The following is a 26,279-nucleotide window of genomic DNA, read 5'->3' as shown; positions in this document are numbered from 1 at the left end:
ATCATTCTCCCTGGCAAGTACCCCACTATTGAACAGATCGAACAGTTTTTGCTAGCATGTAAGTTTAGACACCTGTTGTTCATCAGAAGTTGCATAAACATCATCTCACTGCTGAAAAATGGGAACAGAATTACTAGCAAGGCTTCAGCCACAGCAGCTATAAACCTTTCAGTCATTCAGCACACAAAGTTACAAATCACCAAAGCTACTAGCATTTTTACAAAGATCAAGCTCAACAGTCTTTAATTCAAATATATTTCAGAATCAAAATTGGAGGGAGCGCACTGAAACACCCACAGACATTCGTGCTTTATTCTCCACACTTCTAGAGAAGAAATGGTTATTTCTGATGGCAGTTTGATCAGCACAGATGACTCCCACAAACAAAAAAACTTTTGCTTAGACATTAGCTATGTAGCAAAGTACATTCAAGAAGTCCTTGTATCAATTTGGCATTTTTCAAGTACCTGGCAGTTGGTCCTTTTAACACCTTTTTGCCTGCCAAGTATTACACCGAAAGTCATCTCTTCCAGTCCATAAATATACTGAGAATCCTAATTAGCAGAGATCTACTGGTTGATTCAGGTATTAATGTTAATTTCCCTAAAATTAAAGCATTATGAAAGACTTAATTTTCTATTTAGTGATATGACACCTCTTACTGATAGATTTGGGTTGTACTACTGACTGCTTAGACATTATACACCTATGAAATTTTAAAATAATAAAATCTGAATTACTGAAGCACTATCTAGAAAAAACATCACAAATGTCTAAGGATAGAAAGAGAAAGTAAAAGGCTTTAATACATTTCACTATTTTGTGCAGATAATTATTTAACAGACTACAGACAACAATGAAGAAACAAATACAAACATTTCAGCATTTTTCATTTTCTTTTCTCAAGACACTTGGACTTGTACTTTGAGCATAAGTAGCAGTTAAGTAGTTAATCCACTGATACATAACCTAAGCAGAAAATAATTATTTAGTTATACCACTAAATGGTTAATATCATTAGTGGTACAACATCTCTGTGCTGTACCACTAATACTTTCGTGGTTACTGTAGAGATAAATTTGTAATCCAGGTAACTGGAGTACAACAGTAAAACCACAAAATATCCCCAAGCAGTGTTTAAGAAATATTGCAGATAATAGCTTTAGATTAAATTAGAATTTGTTTTTGTTGCTAGCATTGCAATGACGGGCAAAATTGTCTCCAAAATTCAATGTATTAGAAGGAATATTCTTACATTTTATGATGACTAAACAAAATACACGACAAGTAGGTACCAAGAGGTAAGATTCAAAACTCTGTAACTAGAGCTTATTTTCAATGAAAGGTATTAATGAATGCAGATTTTTTTGGGGTTGGAACAGACTGACTGTTTGCTTGATACCTCCAGGAATGAACTAGTCTTCCTCATAAGGTGACTAAACCCAAGAAAGTCTTTACTGAACAGAAATAGCTTGAGCATTACAACCTACTCAAGAGCAACAGAATGCAAGTATCTTCCTATGCTTACAGCTGTATTTTAAAAGCTGGCTGAACAAAAATGAAGCTTGCATTTTGTTTGCTAGCAGAAAAAAAAGAATATTCAATTCACAAGAGTGCATATAACAAAACCAAACATGCAATTACTTGCTTTGAAAACTTTTACTGCAACATAACATTGAGGTGAATAGTAATTCTGCAAAACAAAAGATGTAAACAGGATAGTAATTTTACCTGTATGCATATAGCTTCTCAGATCATTTAAGAGGGGCAAAGAAGGGTATGGTGTTTCTCAATGATCAAGACACTTCTAATTGAAATGGGTTTTCATTTGGAAAAAAGCCAACATTACTTTAATCCAGCATTAAGCAAAACACTGTGTTTCTTGCACTGCCTTAACAGACCTTAAAAGCAAAACAACTACCCATTATTTTGGCATTCATGTTTACATTTGCTCAATCTTTTAGATTTCACAAAGCTGCTATCCAGTGTTGCCACAAAATACAGATTGTAGAACCTAGTAGCACAGGATACTTCCCATACCAATACTAAGTAGAAAGGAACATGAAGCAGGGCATTACACTACATTGCTGGAACTAGTACACAGTAAGAATGAACACCTAGAAAAAGTCAACCTACAGTTTAGAGAAGGAACTAATTGTCTGCAGGAGCTGATTTTTGGTTGTATACTATTTTTCATTTTCTGCATCTGCTAATTTAAAGCAGACACATTGCTTTCTTTGTTCTGCTGCCTATATTATCTTCTTTGCCCCTCCCCATATACCATACACCAAGCATTATGAATGTAAGCCCAAAATCCCAGACAATCGAGTGAGCAAATTTAGTGTAATGCACTGGTGTGAGATATGAAACAAGAAAGTGTCTCTCAATCTTCATCAAAGTTCTGTTGTAGGAGAAAGTTGGCAGCCAAGTTTTCATTCTTCTCACAAGCAAAATACGCCTGTATCACAAGTCCTTCAGGAAATCCTAATGCCTTTAACTGAAGAAAAGAAACACATTTAGAAAATATGTTTTGTATGTTAAGCTTTTTTACATGTCTAGTATCTTGATATGCAACTTCAGCAGTTACAACCTTCTTGAAACAAAAATTGCTGCCTCACAGGCTTTTATGAGTAAAGAATAAGAAAGTGTTGCCTCTGTGAACAGAATTCTCACTTGAAAAAGTGATTTGAATGAGTCTAGTGAAGCAACATAAAATGTACCACTTACTTCACTGACACAGTAAGTTACTAGAACAGACTTGGGTCACAGTAATGTTAGGAAGTAACAGCACACTGCATTGCTGCAGAATAAAAACTTCAAATACTGCCCATTTAAAACTATTAATTATATGACACTCAAGATTTTTTAAGCAAATTCCCTGAAACAAAAGTTCCCATCCTGTGGTTACCCGTACGTAGCCCAACACATTACATTAAGCCATACTTTCAATTGTTCCAACTGGACTTTCACTTTCTATAAGGCTGACTATGCAATGAAGCCATCAGAAGTAAGGTGAGAGCAATCTGTGTTTTATAAGTCAAAGAACTACTTGATGTCTGGGACATGATAACAATTTGGAATGGGAATACTAGAGAAGAGCTTATTACTGTGCCAAGGGAAATGGGTTTAGCCTGCACTTAAAGGCATTCAGCAAATCAATTGCCAATCTTTAACCTAAAGGCAGATGCATGCAACCATTTGGAGATTTTCTTAAAATTATCACAGCACCTGCAAGACATTTTACATACATGGCAGATCAAATTTCTGTAGGAAATAATGTCCTATTACCCATTATTAACCTTTCTTAGATTTAACTTCATAATTACAAACAGCACGAATGTGTCAGCTGTAATACTAGGACACCTAAATTTTGAGGTGTGTCTTTCATGGAAAGTTGAAGAAGCATACAACCTCTGAAGAGGTTGTAGAGGCAAGACTCTACTGCATAAAATAGTTCTAACGGAAATGCAGCAGACTAGAGAGGATGATCTGTGAAGAAATACATGCACAATTTTACTAGACTAATTTTATTATTTGTCAATTTCCTAGAGATCTAGAGAATTGACACCTATACTAAAATAGTTCTTTTCCTCACATAACCTTTTGCTTTGGCACTTGAAAAATACAGTCTTTAATATACAAAAACAGTACCAAAGCACGACACTGCAATTTGTCCCAAGAAAAATCTCAGAAGCATTACCATCTATGCAAATTCGTAGTCAGTGTTACTTACACACAGTATTTATGCATGTAATATACCACCCCCAAATGTGTTTTTACAGACACATTTACCTGCATTTTTAGAAAGCTATAATTAACTAATTCTCATGGATAGACAAATAACTGGGTTAAGTAGTGATTTCAACTAATCTACTTAACTATGAGAGCTCTTACTACCCAAGTACTTTGCAAACAGTGCTCATGCACACACACCTTTGTACCTGGAAACCTCTCACAGCACATTCTACAATAGTACTATCTAAAGCTTTTCCAAGCGAAATTACTGCCTGAGTTCCCATTCCTAAGGAAAACTAATTCAACCACCACTTATTACAGGCTGTGATCACTTAAAGGTTCTACAACTTCTCAGTAATAGAGATTCAAGAGATTTCAGACTCAACTGCTATAAAGCAAGAAGAAAGGTGATTTGAAACAAGACTACATCAGCTATGAAATATCAAATATAAAAAATTATGCAGATCTACTGAGTACAAACAAACTTTAAGTTAAGGCATGTCTTAAGCACATACCCTACAGCAACAGCCAAGCAACATTTCAAATAAAAAAGGCTCACCCTTTCTATAGCTTCTTTTTCCTGAGGTGTTACTTGAATGTAGTTCATGTGACCATTTCCAGCTTCTGCTAGTCCTCCAGTGCTGGCACCATCATCACTGCCAGCTAAACCTTGGCGAGACTCCAAAACTGGCTCATTCAACATATGAATAAAGTGTTCCTGGTGTTGGCTTATTTGCTGCAATGCATGGGAGAATAAAATAAATAAATATATTGAAATAAAACATGTTTAAGCCTGCCAACAGGCAAGTAAGAATATTTATTTTCAGTGAATTAAGTAGTCAAAAGAATATGGAAAAAGTTCATAAAGAAGTGATTAAATATAAGAAACGCAACTTTATGCTTCAGTTCAGGTGCAGTGACCCTTCCCTCTGCCTGATGCCCTCTGCATCTCTTCTAAAGAGACTGACACCCATTTCTAATGTCATAGAAAACACATTCTATATAGCAACAACTGCTGAAAAGCCAACAGTAGAACGTTATAGCTGTTATTAACACACTATTACTAACAAACATAACCTTTTCTTGTAAAGCTAAATCAAAACTAGCAGGATTATTTTGTTGTTTCAAGATTCACCTGCAGCAGTTGAGGGTTCTCCCTTCCAATCTGCTGTAGCAATGCCGGTAACAGAGAAGGATTTTGCTGAATAACCTGTCTCATCTGCTGGAACTGAGGCTGATTTCGTAAAAATTCAAGTGGATGTCCTGAAAAATGAATGAAACAGCTTGTGTTTTAAAGTTACAGATTCTTAATAAAATACATACCTAAACCATAACTGTTGATAGAAACAACACATGAAAATGGGCAATACACCCCTCACTAAGCAATATAAAAGCTTGCTTCCTCACACTAACTTACTCTAGCTTTAAGAAAGAATTCTTTATACTATGGTTAAACAATTCTTCCTTTTTTCTTCACCCAGCCTTCTGCCCTTTATCTCCAGCACTTTTTATGTCTCATCTTTGAGTAACCTCATTCAGAGGCACCTACCCAGCTTACTGTTTTGTCTCTATGCCTACCAGAGCTCTCTTCCTCCTGCAATAGATCAGTCTATCCTTCACAAGTGAGTCTTGCCTTCCCATATATCCTATACTTAGGTACTGCCTTGAACACAGCAGTGTCTAAAGTGGCCCAAAATACTCCATTTCCCCCATTCTCTCCTTATGGATGATATCATGTATGCTTGTCACTTCTACCTGTGTGTTTGAAACTGCCTTGTATCTTGAACACCGTATCTCTGCCACACCCTAAGACAGACCTTTCCTAGTCCTTGATTATGCTCCTTTTTCATGTGTTTCCTTAAGACAATTCTCTTCAGGCACCAACCACTCTGCCCACACGCTGCACTGCTGAGTGAGGAGTCCCAGGTCCTGGATAGGTCTCTTGGGAGCCACACCTCACAGAGTTACTGAAAGTTTAATCCTCAATATTCCAATTTCTAAGCAGTAAATGTATTAGTATAGTCAGTTGACAATGCAGTTAGCCATAGAAGTAGGAAGCCAGAATTTAAAGTGAGAGAAAACACCATCCCCACATTTATGGTTTCACATTTAAATCCAGAATATCGAATCAAAGGAATTGTGCAAGTTCACAGCATTTTTAGAAGTTTTGTGCTTTATTCCAGATATATCCACATACAACAAGCCATTAATTCCAAGCAAGTACCAGAACTGGAATTTCCATGTTACAGCTCTTACCCAATTCACTCTGATCAGTTCACAAGCACCAGGAACTTAAAACTCTCTGAAGAAGAGAATGCTGAAGCGCATGTTTTTCACAATCTACCAAATATAACCTTTCTTACCTCCCAATGAACTAGTAGTTGTAGGTATAGTTGCTACAGCTGCTGCCACTGCTGAAGACTGAGAGGCACCACTGCTTGCTGCTGGAGGAGGGGGTTCAGCCGCAGCCTGATTATCTCTGGGTATGCCCTAAAGCCACAGTTCACAAAATTAATCTACAATGCTGAAAGATACTTGTTTTACTGCATGATTTTTTTTTAATTTAAGAATAAAGCAAAACACATTAATGTTTTCACTGCAAAGACAAAGCAAGATGCTGTGATAGGTATGCGTTTACAACTGAAATAACGCTGTGAAAAGAGTAACTTTTTTGACAAGAAAAATGTAGTTTGTGTAGTGAGGTAGTAAAGTATGCACGGCATCAGTTAAAAATGCATCTTACTCTATAAACAAATATGTGCTTTGCATCCTGTTAAGATATTTGATGAGTGAAAAAGTTAAACTAAATATACTATGTTATAGTGTTATGCAAATAAAGTTACATTAGAACAGAATTGTTGTACACAATGCTAACAGTGAGGTTACAGATGCCATACAATCTGGCAAGTAATTAAAAAGGGACAGAACAACATCGCTATTTGGACCTCTTTCCTCAACACAACAGTGTGACAAATGTCATTTACTGTATCTTAAGTGTGTAAAGGCCTGTATGTTACCAAATAGTGGCAGTTTAAAAAAGCTGACTTGCATTTTGTTTATTTTCCATTTGCAAACAAACTTTATACAGGAACTAATTGCTCAAGAGAATGAAATTGACTAATCTGAAAAAGAACAATTATAGTAAACTAGAATGTGGGTTATACAACAGAGACAGACCTTACCCCTATTGCCTTTCTCCTGCATGGGAATCCTTCAAATTTCATACCCTAACCATGCTTGCTCCTTTGTCAGTGAAGTCCTACACCAAAATTTTCCTTTCCATCCTCCTCTCTGAAGCCTAGAAATTTGGACAGGCTGGCATGGAACAGGCACCAAGAAAGACTGACTACAAATCCTGCTGATACAGGCAAAGAAAGTTGACTGGCAAGAATGAAAAAGAGGCAGATTACAGAGCAGTAAACCTCCTGATACACACAGAATCACAGTGGCAGGAGCTATGTTAAACCCAGCCCCAAAAGGGCAAGACAATACAAGATCCTCTACCTCACAATACTCAGTTTCTATGGCATCAAAACATTTGGTCTTTATACAGTCTTCCAGCATGTTAAATCCAGCTAAGTCTGAGAAGGAAGCAGAATTGGTGTAACTATGTATTTCACCTACCTTCAAAGCGGCATCCTTCAGTTTGGGAATAATCATAAAACATAAGGAACAGGGTGGGAGGAAATATATCATAGAACTTCAGTGCAACCAGACAATTAAGAGGTTTGGCAAGCCTACCATAGAAACCACTGGTACATAATGTAGATTAAAAATCCTGCTATAACAAATTCTTCACATGCTACATTCATCACCACAGCTGAACAAAAAAGACAAATACACAGCTAATATAAAGGCTGCACCTAGAAAGGGAGAAATGGATAGTGCCCCAGCCAAAACTTCGCTTCACCTGTGAGATAAGACGCACATCAAAGTATAAAATCAACTAATCATCAAGTCTACATTTAAGCCTCTCAGAGGGATAAATGCAAGTATTCCCTGTCAGACACTTTATTACCATTATACGGCTTGGTCAGCTTGCTACACATCCTTTCCTCTGCAGAGCAGGAAGAAAATTCCATTCATAACACAATTGAGGTAACTCACTCTTATCAGTACCTTACAAAGCACTGCTTAAACACATTTTCTTATAAAATCAGTAATTTCAGGGAATGTTAAGTATAATGTCAGAACGTGGACTAATCTTAGGAAATTACTGGTTGATTTCACCTATTCACAGGCATATGTTGAGACTGTGATATGTGCCCAGATCAAACAACATATGCTTGTTTAAACCTTAAGCTTGCTCTTGAATGAAAGCACTATGGAAACTAGTCCAACCAAATTTACTTTGAAATTATTTGTCATCTTGAACAGCACTTAACTCTTAAATACAAGCTTGCAGTTTCACTCTCCAAACAAGCAACACTATGTGCAACTGTTATTTTAAAAGACTAGCAAAGTGTATGCATCTTGTTCACCAACAGAATAACTATTAATTCTGAATGTAAATATTGCTTGGACAGCAAAAGGGCCATTTTTTGTACCTTACAGTGGATTAAAAAATTGTTTACTGTTTAATTGAGCACCAGAACAGTTTTTAGCTGACAGTGCTCTCTGCAGAGGAATAATCACATCAGGCCCAGTCAAAGAATGTAACACTGTCCTGGGTTCAGCAGTAGCAGTCATGTTTTTCCTTTGTGGTAGCTGGTGCAGTGCTGTGTTTTGAGCTGGGGTAACAAGTTACCTGACTGGGTTTAAACCACGACAAACACAATTAAAACAGAACCGTTCCAGTTGGAAAGGACCTACAGTGATCGTCTAGTCCAACTGCTTGACTGCTTCAGACCTGCCCAAAAGTTAAAGCACGATATTAAGGGCACTGTCCAAATGCCTCAAAGATTGACAGGCATGTGGCATCAACCCCCTCTCTAGGAAGCCTGTTCAGTGTTTGAGCACCCTCACAGTAAAAGAAATGTTTCCTAAAAATTTCCAGACTACAAGGCTACAACCAACAGCCTGGCTGTTGAAGGAAAAACAGAATTCCTTCTTAAGGGTTAGGAAATCCTTGGGTCAAAAGGAGATCTGAATTCAAATGACTCCAAAGATCAATCTGCGACACAGAAAAAGCAATGGTGCCTTTTGAAATTGAGACCTCCTTCCATGACCACAGCTCAAGGACATAGGATTACATCTAAATCATCAGCCATGAAGCCATGAAAACTGAAGAGTTTGTAATGTGAATCATGCACAAGTGGAATCTTTCAGGTCTCATTTAAGCAACAGCTACATGTTAAGATACTCTATTGACACTTTCTTTCCAGCATTTTATAGGTATTATTGACACATTCTTTCCAGCATTTTATAGGTACTATTGACACATTCTTTCCAGCATTTTATAGGTACCTCTGATACACTGATTCTTTAAACCAGGACAGTGGTATACACTTAGAGCTCTCAACACCCTAATCCTACTATGCATATTGTATAAAAGATAACACTCATGATAGTTCAAAGGTAGGCAGAGGGTCAAAGAAGAGTGTCATCAACGGATGAGTATTAACTGAAGAAAAGCTTCTCTGATGCAGCAGGATGGTAAGGAACATGTTTAGACCCAGCAGATTAAGAGCAGTTTGAAAGACTTTGCAACAACAGGGTTTTTCTAGGACAATATACATCTGTCAGCTTATAGGGTCTCTTAAGAGCAAGACTGTCGCTCCCTACTCCCTCTTCCGTCAGCAAGAGGAAGAATAAGGGAAAGACACTTTCAGTAAAGGATAACATGAAACAGAAAAGGACCACCTTACGTAGCAGATGGACCCCTCTTAAACACAAAACCTAGTGAAGCAATAGAAATGAGCTGTTCAGACCAGTCAGACTAAATCCATTTGGCAGACACGCCGTGTGTTGAACTCCATTGCAGGGATGCTCTATTTCTATTCTGGACTTCCTGAATGGGAATAAAGTAGAGCAGGAAAATGCCAGACTGAGTGTACAAGTACTGCACATCGTACCTGACTGACAAAGGAAGTCCAGCACTTACAGGAGGCACTGGATTTATGGTATATGTACAGAGTAAATGAACAGTAAGATCAATGGTTTTAAGGCATGAAAAACAAACATCTCATATTCTAGACACTTGATATTCCAGACTAATAGCAGGTAGATGTGAGCCACTGCATCTGCCCTTGAGGCAAGACAATATATATCACCTTTTATTTGCCTTACAGCAGATGAGAACTGAACTTTTTACATTCATGTACTCAAAACATTTGTTGTCTAAAATCTGCAGATTAAAAAGTCTTGGGATCATTAACGTAAGTAGCAAGCATGCCAGTGACTTGCAGTTGTTAAGTTTTTCTTCAGCAGTTACAAAAGGGAAGTTTTATAACAGGAGCTAAAGATGACAGTTTTCTTATCAATCTATCAGAAATTCAATCTACATATATTTTGTAATAACTGGTTCAAGATATCTGGCTTCAAGAGTTTAATAAAGTTCAGATTTGAAGCAAGGAAAGAGCACATCAGTGAAAAAAATGGTATGCTAGAGAAAAAACTAAAGAAATACTGATTAAGAAACAAGTTCCCGAACAGATTCTCTGGGACACAGAAAATACGCCTGTCAGATTATGGTATACAATGAGAAGTAATAAAAAAAAAAATCCCCTAAACCAACAAGATTTTAATTAAAGTGAAATTTTCTATTTCTTCTCATGCCAATGAAGTTTATTTCACCCTTCAAACTCTATATACCAAATGAGAAATTATTTCTTCTCCAAAACACTGCTTAAATTAAAACACCAGTTAAATTAAAAATGCTTCAAAAAAAACTTTCAAATTTTTGTTTGGAAAGTCTATTATCAAGAACACTGTGCATTACTAGTAAAAACAATGAACTGGAACTTCAAAAAAAGGCCTTTGTGACATTATAGATACTAATATAAAATTTGTGGTGAGAGCTATTGCTGTCACCAAGATGTGATGAAATCATTTCTTGGGCCAGCCACTGGCAGTTAAAACTATCACTGTAACTGGACACACTTCACATACATATCCATACAGACCAACAAAGAATAAAAGCAAAGTAGCAACAGAAGCAATTAGGGATAACTTTAGTATTTCCTGTAACACATTATAAGCTTCCAAATCCAAATCTCAGACTCCCAGATACTCTCTTGTTATTCCCCTATGAACATGTATTACTCTCACTGATTGGCTAATACCCAAAACAACCAAGTAAATCACATTAAAATTATTCTCTAGTGAGGATAAAATAAAGTGAAAGAACAAGGTGTAGATAAAAAAGTGCTCACCATTAAAAGGTATTCCACTGCTCTGTCAGGATTGTTGAAGCTAGCCCGCAGCGCTGCAATTACTTGCTCTCGTTCATAGCCCATTGACATGATCTCAGTCACCATATTCTCATAGGACTGACCTGTTACTAGAAGTAACATGACCACCATATTAAGGGAATAAGGCAAAAAGGCAAAAAAAAGTTTCAATGGATAAATTTCATTTCTACCCAAATCCAAGCCACTCATTGAAGAGTAAAGAATAGCTTGTATTAAACTTGCCATGGTTCAGTTGCTTTAACCCCAAATATGTTCTGTTTTTTTTTCATTATGCATTTGATTAGAATCATAGAAGATAACAAACACAATGCAAACTTCTATTGAGAAAAGCAGCACTTGTGATACTTCTGTATTTATAATTGAAATAACATTCCCTATGATGTTATCTAAGGTCAAGGGCATCCTCAATCCTGAATTCTTGATGTAATCAAGAAAAGTCTCCTGCAGTGTAAATTTGGAATTAAACTTTCTAGGCAGAAATCTGCCTTTGAAACAGTTACCTACTGAGGTTTTTCTAAGTGCCGACTTTACATTATGCTATGCTTAGACAGATGATAAATAGTGACAACCAAGTTACAACTGTGTATTGCTCCCTGTTGCATGCTGTTGATGACCAAAGTAATTTAATCAGTTTAATATGGACCAACTCAAGTCAGGCAGAAGACTTAAAGTTAGGGTAAATGAGAACAAGTTATTTCATTTAATACATGTATATTTGACTAGGCATCCATCACATCAAATCCCCCACCTCTTACAGCATAAATGGACTAAAATTGGCCCATATCTGCAGCTAACAAGAGAAAAGTGTACACACACTATGTATGATGCAACTGAAGGACAACTGATCCCTACACTAATGGTACTGAAGGGAAAACCACTATCTCTTTTCACAACCCATTTTTCCTCTTTCTTAAAAGCAAGTACAGCAAAGGCAACAAAATTAAAAAAAAAATAACTACCCTATTATAAATTTTAATTAAGTAATATCTTAAAGGTTATTTTCCCATGCAAAAACAGAAGTGTGTGTTTACAGAAGCAATAAACCAAGCCAAAATACCATGTCCTTCGTTGGATAAAGGTATTCCTCATTTCAGTGGAACCCTAATATTGACTTCAACACTAGCAAGTTAGTGGCAGGAGAGTTAAAGAATTATCAGTCACCACCAGCACAACAAATTAAAAAAAGTAGAGGAAACGAATGCTGTTAGAGCTACTCCGTTAAGACAAGTAAGTCACAATTAGCAGAACCAAGTAAAACCTCAAGTTTTATTCCCTTTGGGAGAAGGTGCTGAACTCAAGTCAACATTAACATAACCACATTGCTTGATTTTTAAAGGATGTTTCTAAGTAGTCAGTGGATGTATGACTGAGGGCAAAATACTCAATAAAAAATAATAAAACAGCCCTAGCCCAAGGATACTTGTGCATTATCTATAAATAATGGATCTATAACCCTTTACTAATTTCTGTATTACTGTTCAGTTCTCAAAATCATAGTGCTGACCTGAGTTTAAGGAACCGTAAGTTCATGTCTGCATATAGAACTATTATTTTACATCTACCTTCATTTTTTCAAAGACATTAAAAAAAAAAAAATACCCTAAACTTCACTCTAAAGATACATATTTCTGTACATACTTTCAGAGAAGCAAAAAAGCCAAGTCAATAACTGTCCCAACGCAATGGTTTTGCTAAACTTACCACTCATGTCCTTTCTTAGACAGCTCTAGTTTAGCTTGTTTAGTTTGTTTTAGCTAACAAACTTATCAAGGCAAACAGCAGACAGAACACATTTTGATCTAATTACTTAGCACTTAAACCTTTCTGCAGCACTCTTCCAGTATAAGCTAGGTAGAGACTAGAACAGTAGGAAGTATTTGGTAAAAAAAAAAAAACAAACATCTGCAAAAAGGCCAGCCTCTTGTGGACAGACAGCTACATAAGGCGTAATTAAAAGCCAAAGGAGAAAAAGGTATTACTGTGAATTTTGGCACATGTACTTCATATACAGTCTACTTACACAAGTCATGCAAAATAAGATGAAGAATAACAACTGAGGAATTGAACACCATCAGTGTCATGATATAGAGTCATGCCTATCTCTACATAGTGCTACTGTGAATGTGAGGACAATGCTGAACTGATTCTGCTTTTTGCTTTTGTCTTTTGAAAGAACATTTTAAAGCTGGATTAACTTTCAAATTCCAGTTCATCACACTCCCCACAGTAATTCTTGCCCCATGCTCTAAATAAAGCTTAGGCTGCTCCAGTGAAAGATACAGTTGCACAGGAACTGCAAGATGCGCAGATCCTCACGCAGCACACAAAGCCACATGAGTTTTTAGTCAGCATATCTAACTGAAAACAAAAGCAAATTTGTAGAAATCAATCCCTGCTTTTAAAGTGAAGTCAATTATCTTCAGACAATGTAACTGAGAAGCCATAGTAAGAGCAAGCCTAGGATCCTACTTAGGACAATGCTAAATAAATTTGCGCAAGCAAATTCCTTTTAAGACAGAGTCTAAAGAAAAAGAACCATGGAGTTCATGCCTATTGTCTTTGAAATTTTTTTGGCATCTAACCCTTGCAGTATGCTTACCCAGGAAATTACACTTAATGTCTGGGTATTTTCAAACTGTTAGGGACATGTGGGTTTACTGTATCAGATACCAGTCAGAGAACTTTCACATAAAATGAATAGTGAGGTGATGCTCACACTGAAAGATTTTATTCCTTTTTTTTCTTTTTTATTCTGAGGACCATCACCTTAAACAAACTTGTTAGCCATTATTGTTAACGTGTATTTGTGATGACCAGATCTTGGCCACTAAGGTGTAATGAATGCTTAACGAAGCCTGCAGCTTCTCTGATAGCAGCACTTTAAAAATGTAATGGAACTTGACTGGTTGTGTCCTATAGCATCTATAAGCTATTTCAGCTCATCTATTTCTTCAGCCTAAAACAGTATGTTGTAACATAAGACCTAAGCTGCAAATAGACAGACTAAACCTTGTGGCTACCACCAATGCACCTAAAACATTACTGCTGCTCCTACATCACTCTGGGCTGTTTAATCACAACACCTATCTCCAATATATCAACACACCCTTACACAAAAATGTAAGTGAAATTAGTGTGTAACTCTTTGTACCGAGTTGCAGCTTAATGTTTACAGAAGTAAGACAAAGTAAAAAAAAAACACCTCCCTCTTATTTCTGTGTCTTAAAATGCTACACAAAAAAAAGCTCCCCTCTGAAAAATTTAAGTGAGAGTTGTGGGTTTGACTAGTAATTTCCTACCTACCAGAATCAGCATAAATGTGGGGCAGAACTTCCTACCTATTGTTTTTACCCTGTTTATTCCAGTGATAGACAAAGACATTTAAACTCTCAAAAGAAAAGTGAACTGACTGCAAGTACACAAAAGCATTCATTCCCCAACCCAGATAGCACTCAATTTATCTAATCTAAATGTGTTAAATGACAGTACTGTCAAAGGTGGAACATGAATAATAAAGGCAGCCATTTTATCAAACCTGCACACTGAGAAGCAAAGGTGAAAAGTATATTATTTACATCCAGTCTTCTATTCAAGCCACTTCAAACTGAAGAGAAATTAAGGCAAATTGGGGAAAAAAAAGAAAACAGGAATTATAAGGATCTTCTCCTTTTACACAATAAAACTATATGAAGTACAACATTCTTCAGTAAAGAAGTTCTTGATGCTGATTCTAAGGTATCAACTTCAGGTCTTAAAGAAGAATACTTTGATTATAACTTAACAATGACAGATACAGAGGAGAATGTCAGTATCTGCTAATCCGTCATTTGTTTCTGCTGCACCAAAATAATGTCTACATTAAAAAAACACTCCACTTACCAAGTGCACTTATAGCATCCTCAAAAAGATTTGATCGAGATGTATCACCTGTTGTACTGTAAGATGAAGACAAGTGCAATGGTAATTACAAAACTTTGGAAAACTTCCTGTTTTTCAAAAAAGCAGCAGCAGCTGTAACTCTAATAGCCCCTTTTGTTTCTAAAAAAACAACAAAGCTTTCCAAAGAACTCTCTTTTATAGTGAGATCAGACTTTACAAACTTACAAACCTTCCAACTGCCCCCCAGTAGTCTGGCTCTTGCCCACCTACTCAAGGATTGGCCATTTGTTTGAACCGTTTAAAGGGTGGGAGAACAAGGTAGATTTTCAAAGCACACAGCAGTTTCACTAACTGCTTCCCCATAGTCGCTGGTTTGACCTCAATGAGGAATATAAACTGCTAACATTTGTAATTACTCCATCTCAAGTTATCAAAAGCTGTTAAAGGATTAAAGGCTCATCTCCACGAACACCAAGGAACACAAAGGCACAACCCCAGGCAGAGGAACTTCAGCTAACATAGAGCCAAGGGTGCCCGTTTCCTGGCTCCTCCCAGGGCTGCCACTGAAAGCACCAGCCCCTTCGTCTCAGGGTGACACCCCGATGGTTCAACAGGAGAGGCCCTCCGGTCTCCACACAGACCAAAGGGCATTACTGCCTACAGGGTAGTGCAACGCACCATGGGGTGCCAGAAAAAAGCATTTGGCAATTGTACAAGACTTATGGGATATCATGGGGAAGAACCAAAGGCAGGTAAACAGAAGCATCAAGGCACCCTACAGATGAAAAGCATGGCTAAAGAGGAAAAAAAAAAACAAAACCAAAAAACAGGGGGGTGGGAAGAAAATGGGCCACATTCACATGTAAACAGCACCTCCTGGCCATGCCCTGCACCTGACTACTGGTCCATCCTGCCTTCTAATTAAATTCCATTTCCAACTACCATAACTATTTTTCATGCTGGGGGTGTCTGTATTCTACATGCATGTGTGTGTATAGAAGTCTTAACTGCCCACAGCTGGACACTGAACAATGAGCCACAGAGCTCCACGTCTGTGAAGCCAGCAACTGCAGAGACCAGGCACTGTGGAAGTCTCAGTGCCAGCAACTGGGAAAGCGACCAAGGGCTCCCTATGTGCCTGAGGTGTTGGCAACTGAAGGGACGAGACGTACGTATTCTGTGTGGGGGCATACACTGGCACGTGTGTAATCACCCGCAAGCATCAAGCTTGACTACATTAAGTAGGATTGATGCTTGAGAGCTGGTTATTGACTGGCTGTAAATTAAGAGCCAGTTGCTGCAGAGACTGGAGTGTCTGAAAGAGGAGCTGCTGGAAAGACTGTAACGTCAGAGGGTCAGCTACTGGTAAGGTTATAGGTCTCAATCAGCTAGTGGAGAGATCTGTTCATATGGCAATGAATGAGGCAACTGGGAGACCAGAGGGGACTAGCTATCAGGTTCAGTGAATACCTACAGTCAGTTCCTGGATTTATCCTCTCTGTGTGTGTGCATGCATGCATATGCATGCAAAGAGAATCTGAGTATCAGCAACTGGAGTGGGGCTGCAGGGCTCAGGCTGTCACACACCCAGATGTCAAAAACCTAAGAGACTGGGAGATCTAGGGGCCAGGTATTGAAATAGACTAAGGCCAGCTACTGGACAAATTTGTATGGTTCATATGTATGCCTGTACTTATGTATTCTGCACTAGTAGGCTTTGCCTTGAGTAGCCTGAGGTGAACAAAATGCTACTGCTGTGCTGTATGGTTGTTAAGTGCCCTTTGTTTCACGCCTGTGTTAACCTTTACAGCCAGCCATATATACAGGTATATACATGCTGTGTGTATGTACTGGGAATAAACATTCAGTCTTGATACTTGATAGGCCAGGGGTCATGGAGCTGCACCAGCTCCGCATCTATCAGCTACCAGATCTGACAACTCCTATCAGCAAATCAAAGATAATCAGATTAATCTGAATGAGTTTTCTGAAGATGCCACTAAAAAATCTAACAAGATATTTACAGAGATGCATTTTATTAAGAAAAAAAAATCAGTTCCAACAAGAATGCTTCACTAGTATAAATTATAACTAAAAAAGATCAAAGTGAAACAAGACGAGAGCTTGCCCGGCCATGGCTCAATATGCCTTCACCAGCCTCAGTAATTTAACTGCTAAAGCAAATCAGAAACAAGCAGTACTCACTGAAATTAAGGCAGGTGGTAACTACAATGTATTTGTTAAATTACCTCTTGCCTCCTGTTAGGTATGTAAGGCTTCCTTACCGCAGTTTTACATACTGCAATCTGTACATGGAAAACCTGGAAAGCACTTGTTTTAGTATTAAATATTAGATTGATCTTTGAATCTACTGGACAAGCTGAGCAGAAAAAAAAAAAAACAAACCACAGCCATTAACATTATATAAAAAAAAAAAAAATCTAAATTTATTCAACTGATAAATAAAGTTTCATTTGTATTCCATTTTAAAAATATGTCTATTTCTCAGAATTCCAAAATTAAATAATCGATTAGGCTACCAACTGCAAGAAATTTGTGTTAATTTCAAAATATTAGGCAATTGCAAGTTTTGTTTCCTTATCATCAGTATTTGATAGTGTTTAAATACAACCACTTCAAAGATCAATGTCTTGTGCACCACATAAACAACATACAGATCGAAAACCAGCGTACGGAAATGTATAATGCTATGTAGCACTGCAAGTGCCATTACAGTTAATGGCATTTTTATCCCGTGCAAACTTAAGCAAATTAAAGTGAGCAAAATAAGCCACAGTATACAACAGGGATGAAACTTCTAATTTCCATTTGATTTTCTTAAATGTAAAGAATTTAGGTTAAAAACTACCCCAGCTCCCACACCTATCTGCAGATGGGTCAAAGAACATTCAGAACAAATAAGACTTTACATTATTAAGAGCAATACTGCATTTTGGGAAAACAAACAAAAAAAAAACAAAACCACAAACAAGCAAAAAAAACCCACCAAAAAAAAAACCAAACAAAAAAGCACCCACCAAAAAACACTCTTTCCAGAAATTAAAGAGATTCTTACAACAATAAAGAACTTATTGTTTAAGTCTAACCAGCAAGACTTAAAACACAATCAGAGGTCTATGAACAGGAGAGGACATGCCCCTCTAAGTCTTTTAAGAGCTTTGTAAGTAGATCTCCATGCAGGTGAATACCCTCAGTCTGAAAAGAAACTTGTGCCACAGTAACTTTGAAATGCCTAATGGGAGTACAATCCCGGGTCATGCAAGTCTCCACTCCATAGGTTTAGTCCCAAGATCACACTTCCCACCAGAGAAGGTGTAAGCAGTGAGGGGCACTTCTTACCAGCATATTATAATGCTATACTGGAGCCAAAGTCTGAAGTTACAGCTAAGAAAAAGGAAAAATGACATAGAACTGAGAAAATTACTGAACTAATACTGTAATGGAAAACCCAACAAAATCAAAACTAGAAGCAATAGAAATGGACAGGGAAAGCATTTTCGGAGTCTCCTTTGTACCTGTCAGTTGATGATGGACTGACAGCAGCTGGTGTCTCGGGTAGCTCTTCTGCTAGCCTCTCTTCTTTAGGATCACTCACAGGTTCTGATTCACAGGCAACTACATCTGGTGCTGGTGGTAGAGGAACAGGAGCTGGTACAGGGGCAGCATCAGGGAGTGGTGCAGTGACTGGTATGGGAGCTGTAGTCGTTGAGCTAGTAGCAGTAGTAGCATTTGACTGCTGAGTCGCTCCGGTTGCTGCTTTGGCCTACAGGGGGACAACAGAACTCAGAGCACAAAGCTCCTAAACTCATGCTTTCTATAGTCAACGTACCAATTAAGACCATTTGTATTTGACACTGCTGCCTCAACATCCAGCATAACATTAAAACATTAAGTCTATAATGTATCACTGCGTTTAAACAGGTGACTAACAGGGTCAGTAAAGTACTTAATTATACACCTAAGCAGCCACACTATTTGAGCATAAAGTAAAATGCAAAGTTAAGACTAAATATTTACAGATCACAGTATTTTAAATGTAAAAACAATCTTGTGTTTTACAAAAGCACATTTTTCAGAAGAAACTAAAATGGCTGTCTAAAAGACATTTGGCAAGTGTAACAAGCATAAGGTTTTCTCACCACTCAAATTTGGAAAAAAGTGAAGTCAGAAATCACTTTCATCATGAACACTATCTTGTTCATATTTGTCGCTGACATGGACAGTGGGATTGAATGCACCCTCAGCAAGTTTGCCAATGACACCAAGCTGTGTGGGTCAGTTGATACGCTGGAGGGAAGGAATGCCATCCAGAGGGACCTTGACACGCTTGTGAGGTGGGCTGATGCCAACCTTATGAAGTTTAACCATGCCAAGTGCAAGGTCCTACACCTGGGTCAGAGCAACCCCAGGCACAGCTACAGATTGGGCAGAGAAGAGATTCAGAGCAGCCCTGCAGAAAAGGACTTGAGGGTGTTGGTCCATAAGAAACTGAACATGAGCCAGCTTCAGTGTGCGCTTGCAGCCCAGAAAGCCAACTGTATCCTGGGCTGCATCAAAAGGAGCGTGACCAGCAGGTAGAAGGAGGTGATCCTGCCCCTCTACTCTGCTCTTGGGAGACCTCACTTGGAGTACTGTGTGCAGTTCTGGTGTCCTCAACATAAAAAGGACATGGAACTGTTGGAACAAGTCCAGAGGAGGGCCACAATGATGATCAGGGGGCTGGAGCACCTCCTGTATGAAGACAGGCTGAGAAAGTTGGGGCTGTTCAGCCTGGAGAAGAGAAGGCTGCGTGGAGACCTCATAGCAGCCTTCCAGTAGGGGGCCTACAAGGATACCAGAGAGGGACTCATTAGGGACTGCAGTGACAGGACAAAGGGTAATGGGTTAAAAGTTAAACAGGGGAAGTTTAGATTGGATACACAGAAGAAGTTCTTTACTGTGAGGGTGGTGAGGCACTGGAATGGGTTGCCCAGGGAAGCTGTAAATGCTCCATCCCTGGCGGTGTTCAAGGCCAGGTTGGATCGAGCCTTGGGTGACATGGTTTAGTGTAAGGTGTCCCTGGCCATGTCAGGGGGTTTGGAACTAGATGATATTAAGGTGCTTTCCAACCCTCACTATTCTATGATTCTATGATCCTATTTGCCAGAAAATGAGATGCTAAACAATTTAAACTTAACCTGCAACAAGTTTTACTTATGCACTCCTTATATTCAAAGCACTACATAAATGGGTCCCCAGCGATCAATTTTGGGCCCAATGCTGTTCAGTATCTCATAAATTATCTGGAAGATAGGATCAGGTGTACCCTGACCCTGTTTACTGACAACACCAAACTGAGTGGGGAAGTGAACACTTAGGGAAAGCCACCCTGCAGAATGACCTGGACAGGCTGGAAGAGTAGGACAGAAAGAACCCTATGAAGCACATCAAGTACACGTGTAAAGTCTTGCATCTGGGCCAATATAATCCATGAGTGCATCACAGGCTCTGATCTACACAGCTGGGGAACAGGCCTCTGGAAAGGGATTTGAGGGTTGGTCCTGACACATAAGTTCAATGTGAGTTAACAGTGTGCAGCTGTGGCAAAGAAAGCCAACAGGGATTAAAGACATCACTACCCCACTCCACCCAGCGCTTGTCAGACCACAACTGCAACACTGTTTTGCTCTGGTCCCTGCTATACAAAAAGATGTGGAAATGCCCCAGACATGATTGAAGGACTAGGCAGACTCCTGTTGAGGAAAGGCTGAGTGAAATGTGTTTGTTCAGCACAGGGAAAACAAGCGTCAGGGGACACCTCATCATCATGTTCCACTATTTAAAGGGTGGCTACAAAGAAGATGGAGATTCCCTTTTTACAAGGAGTCACATGGAAAAAAGAGGGGTAATGGGCACAAGTTACTCCCAGGAGATTCTGACAGGGCATGTTCATAATGAGAACAATCAGCCATTGGAATCCCCTCCCCAGTGAAGTGGTGGATTCCCCAGTATTGGAAGCTTTCAGATTTGGCTGGACAGGGCGCAGGGACACCTAGTCTAGGTCACGCTTTTCCAAGAGAGGTTGCACCAGATAATCCTTGAGGTCCCTCCCAAGATGTTATATTAGCTGTAGATGGGAGGCTGGGGAGGAAAGTCCCAACATCACTGTGAGGGTGATGAGGCACTGGAATGGGCTGCCTACGGAAGTTGTGAATGCTCCATCCCTGGCAGTGCCCAAGGCCAGGTTGGACAGAGCCTTGGGTGACGCGGTTTTGTGCGAGGTGTCCCTGCCCATGGCAGGGGGGGCTGGAACTAGATGATCTTAAGGTCATTTCCAACCCTAACCATTCTATGATTCTATGATAAATAACATTACACATACTTGAGTTCCATAGGGAGCACCAAAAATCCAGCAGAATCAAGGACTACCAAATCTATAGCAATAAATTTAGAGTGGTCAATACTAGCATGTAATTGTGAATTAATCTTCACATTTCTATTGGAAACATGAATTTTGCTTGGGTGCAGTATTAATCCTATTATATAGAAATTACACTTTTCAGAATGCATGTAACTTTCAGCTAAAGTAAAGGATTATGTTCTTGAAAGCTGTGTCCTATGATTATCCTTGAGTGACAAGCCTGACCCCATCTATGCCTTACCACGAGAAACAGCTGAACTTTAACAAAACACAACTACTTATTCAAGGTGAATCACTTTCAGACAATGTTTGCTTAAACTAAGAAAGATATATTTCCTCCTTTTGTCTAAAGGAAAGGAGAGGCTGAGAGCAAATGGCTTCCAACATGACTGGCAAAATAAAGAGCATTTTAAGAAGCATTCAAAGAAAAACACTGAAACATGTCTGAGCATCAGACAAAGTCAGCAGTTGTGCTTATGTGACAGGACATGTCTTATCTAGAAAAGAATCAAAGCAAAACTGAGGTCAAAAGACCTAGCACAAAGACTTTAATACTGAAGAAATGCCCAACTCCAAAACACAGGTCCTTTTTAATATAAGGTACTGCATTTAACAGGTCTTCACGGAGATCTGTGTTTCTTCTGCTATAACCAAAATGCAAGCTGTACTCTGAAATCCCATCTGCACCTGTTTTCTTATACTGATAAATGCCTCTTCTCCACACAACCCACAGATTAAAACACTCTTTCTTCAGGAAGACAGCAATAACAGTTAAAGTCAAACAGGGAATCTAATGAGCTAAACCAAACAGAAATGAAGGGCAAATGAATAGTGTTTTCTTTAACAGGAGGACTTCTAACTCCAAAATTAACTTATGACAGAGATTAAGTCAGTTCTATTCAGATCCCAAAGGTCTGAAGTGCCTAGAAAATCGGTGGCTTGATTCCAGAAGCAATCTCACAAGTGGCTAAGAGGAGATACTTCAAATACACGCCACATGACTGCCATTGCAGTCATTCAAAACTCACAGGTTTGTTGATTGGCATAGGTATCCTTTCTTTAGTGGTTTAAGCTGTTGAGTTTGAAAAAAGAAACAGCTGAGTTTTGAAAAGCAACATGGAAAGACTGGAAGAGACCTACATAGGGAATTTAGTAACAAACGTTCCCTTTTTCCTTTTAATAATAAAATACTAGAAAGACAATAAAGAAAAAACAATAAAATCAGCCACTGACAAATTTTGTCTTCAATGTAAACATTCAGCACAGAACAAAAATAACAATCAGCATAGGCCAGATAGAATTTTGAAGTAATATTTCATATCTATTCACACACGAATTTACTTTTACTGTTGACAAAAACTTTCACATAATCAAACTTGACTTGTTTTAAGGACAGGCACATACAATCAGTCACCACAATTAAAAGAAAAACAGTGCAACTGCTTTTTCAAAGATAATTACTCACTTTTGTCACCATAACAACCACAAAGTTCTTCTCATCTATTTTGTATTCCTTAAGAGCAGTATCATCATTCAGGATTTTACCTGGCAAATTAAACAAACATAAATTAAGAAGTTATTAAACAGATCATTTGATGATCTCAAGATTCCTTCACAAAGTTCAAACAAAAGCCTGTAAAAAACACATTTTATGCAGATTAATAACCTTACAAAAAGTGGTTCAAGTATTAAGCTTTAGCAGTAGAGCTGCCATAATTTTCCTCCTATGCTGTCGACAGGACTAGTTAGCTTGAAAGCTGTTGCTCCAAATGTTGAAGACGCTTCAAATAATTCAAAACAGAAGCACTAAGTATCTAGCAAAAGATTTATTGGACCTTTAACACAGATGAAAGTAATGTAGACAAAAAGCTTCAGCATAAAATAATCTTAAGTAACTTATGACTGCTTACACACTCTAGATACAGGAAGAAAATTCGTTTCTGCTTTTGTTTGCTGTTCAGATGCAGTAAACTATTTACAGTGCCCAGAGTCTGCCACAGACTAAGTTTATCTGCATATATTTGTGACTTTGCAACTTTAACAATTTAAAAGAAGGCTAAAGCTTTAGAAAAAGTGAGAAACTTTCCATATCCTGCCACCTTGACAGATGAAAATAAACCAGAAAAAAAAATAACTTTTGAAACTTCATACTCAAGAGATAGTACTGTGGTGAAGTAGATTTGTCTCATGCTTAGAAGAACTGAGAAACACATTAAACCACAGACTTTCCTTTTTCTTTTATCATCTAGAGGCAGTACCGCAAATCAGAACACTAGGGGTATTTCGCACCACTTCCCCATTTCAAAAGGAGAATTTTCATAACCACTCTCAGTGCCAGTGGAATACACCACTTAACTGTGTATAGCAAGATAACAATCTTATCCTGATGATTACAAAGAAATCAAGCAACATAAGCACATTATGACACTTTGAAAACAGATGAGGTGCCACTATCTTACTCTACTGGTTCCACCAGTCTTGCAGGTCAAATACTGATTATATATACTGTAGCAGTAGTAATATCTGCAGCAGATGGTGCAGCATCTGACTCAGAACCTACACAGGTTTCCTTACAATTTTCAGGTTTATAGGCACTTCAGGGAAAAAACATGCACAATGTATATATGCAGACATCCTACACTTTCAGGACACACCACTCACAGGGTTTCTAAACTTTACCCTAGTAAAGACAACACAACAGATCTATCCCACCTCTCATTAACATAACATTATAAAAAAATGCAAGCATTTTTTAATAATAACTGTATACTTTTATACTTTTACATCCAGCTGGGATATTACTCTCCTTTACCAAACTATAAAAAGTTTAAAGCTCATTTTAATCAAAAATGTCATCAATGCACCTTTGTAATATCTCTTGTCCAAGAAAAGGAAAAAAAAAAACAAAACATAAAATCGTTTTTCTATAGTCTTCGATTCTGAATCGTATTTTCTAATGTTTGTGAGGATTATGCAATGCTGAAGATAAATTCAGACTTCTAAAAATACTTACCACATCGTATGATCATATGCAGCCCTTGTTTTTATTAATCACAGAAATGTAGTATTAAGAGCATCATGCAATTATACATATTGCACAAGGCCTTCTGCCTCGCTCATATTTGGTTTTATACACGACTTTTACCTTCCTGATCTTGATGTACATTCCATTCACTGAAGCACATGGGACATAAAACTTGCTAAGAAACATAGTCCTAAAGACTCCATACAAACACAGAGAGACTCCAACTTCTCTTCTATTAGCATCTTTCTATTGTGATTAGTGGCTTTAGCTTCATAGAAGTGGAAAAGTAATGCTGTTTACAAAGCAGTACACTGAAGAAGTAAAAAACAAAAAAACAAAACCAAAACTTCTTTCAAGCACAATTTGAGAGGAAAAAGCACTAGAGCGGGTATTGGAACAGAACTTTAAGTTTTGAAATGAAGTAAGAACAAAAAACCCTGGGACTATGTATGAGTGCCAGAATGGACCAGCAAGGTAGAAAACAGTAAAAAACCAAACAAACAAAAAACCTGCCTAAAAATATTAGAACTATGTTAGCTCAAATACTGTAACTTTGTGTCTTTAACATCAGCCTGCTTTTTAGTGACATAGCTTAAAAGTATTGAAAGTACCTTAGTATACAAAACATTTGGTGGTGGGTTTCTTTTGTTAATACATAAGAAATAAGGTTATTAATGCTTCAGCTATACACAGCATAAACTGTACAAAAAAACAGTTAACCCAGAACATCAGATGTGATCTGCTTAAATACCGATTTCTTTTAACAAAAGCTATTTCCACTTCACTAAGCACACCTCATCCAGCACTAAAGCTGCTAGTGTATCACGCTGCAAGAGCAAAGATAAAAACAGACGTACTAAAATCTGAACAATTCTGATTCAAAATTAAGAGTTCCCTTTGACAACAGATTTGTTGTTGGCTTGTTTCTGTGGGGCCTTTTTGTTTGTTTTTTAGCCTGTTTGCATTTCAGTACTTACAATCTTTAGAAGACTTAACACTCACATCAAAATCAAACAGTAACATAAAAAAACAACATAGATTCATATACAATACCTTCAGAATATTCATTACCTGCATAAATCAGTTTTTGGCCAGCTACTGGAAAAGCATCTTTGCCCCTTTCTGACTCAATCTTCTCTTTCAGTTCCTTCACCTGAATAACAGAAACATTCTTAATGAGGGGAAATAAAAAAATAAAGTTTCAGAATACAAACCTGTTTATGCACATTTTGTTCCAAGTTTTAAATCCTGAAAGGTTGTTTTCAGTCATATCTCATGTCAAGTACATCAGTCTTCAAATATACCACTTCAATCTCTTTAACAGCAGTGTGTTCCCTTCCCACATAGTGCCTAGTGCTTAATCAAATTGTAAGCAATTTCTCCATGAGAAGTCTATATACTAGTTTAAAATACAGTGAAAAAACGAGAAATGGGGCAAAAATGCTTTTGACCCATTTCCCCTCCCTGTTATGTCTCTGAATGCAGGGTGGTACAGATGCTATATACAGCTCACTGCTTTCTTCATCAAATGACTCTTCAGAGAATGTGTTTCTACGGTAAGGTCACCATGACATTCAATTTCATTCACAGCAATGACTTGAAGCTTTGAGATGCAGAGACTTGTGCAAACTGTCAAGTTGTTAATATTGTATATGGGGTTTTCAACTCTTTCCCCTCTGGAGCTCTGCATAGCAATTTTAAGCTTTCACAGGAAAGTGTTTAGTCTTATTTACTTGCTTATACAGATCTCTGCCATAGTCAACACTTTAGAACACCACATACAACAACTCAAATGACACTGAGTGTCAGAATGACCATATCCTATAGAAAGGCTGCATAATGCTATCCCGAGAAGATAAAGGATGTT

The 26,279-nt window shown here is 38.0% G+C and overlaps 1 protein-coding gene across 2 annotated transcripts in view; it reads right to left on the bottom strand.

Moving 5' to 3' along the window:
• Positions 1 to 774: 774 nt before the first annotated feature.
• The window catches only part of RAD23B (RAD23 homolog B, nucleotide excision repair protein), a 37,043-nt gene continuing 11,538 nt past the window's right edge, over positions 775 to 26,279 (bottom strand). For both annotated transcript variants that reach the window (XM_062617431.1, XM_062617432.1), the window contains 9 exons: positions 25,484 to 25,565; positions 22,853 to 22,932; positions 18,503 to 18,750; positions 14,967 to 15,022; positions 11,049 to 11,176; positions 6,099 to 6,225; positions 4,871 to 4,998; positions 4,295 to 4,471; positions 775 to 2,497 (listed from right to left, as the gene is read on the bottom strand). In XM_062617431.1, coding sequence (XP_062473415.1) covers positions 2,384 to 2,497; positions 4,295 to 4,471; positions 4,871 to 4,998; positions 6,099 to 6,225; positions 11,049 to 11,176; positions 14,967 to 15,022; positions 18,503 to 18,750; positions 22,853 to 22,932; positions 25,484 to 25,565 — 1,140 coding nt within the window. In that variant the 3' untranslated portion in view covers positions 775 to 2,383. The remainder of the gene's footprint in view (positions 2,498 to 4,294; positions 4,472 to 4,870; positions 4,999 to 6,098; positions 6,226 to 11,048; positions 11,177 to 14,966; positions 15,023 to 18,502; positions 18,751 to 22,852; positions 22,933 to 25,483; positions 25,566 to 26,279) is intronic.

This window comes from Pezoporus occidentalis, unplaced genomic scaffold (assembly GCF_034315485.1).
Source record: "Pezoporus occidentalis ecotype Australia unplaced genomic scaffold, CSIRO_AGI_Poc_V1 ctg196, whole genome shotgun sequence".
NCBI classification, from domain to species: Eukaryota; Metazoa; Chordata; class Aves; order Psittaciformes; family Psittacidae; genus Pezoporus; species Pezoporus occidentalis.
Note: the sequence above shows the minus strand (reverse complement) of the source record. Positions and strands in the feature narration are given on the sequence as shown.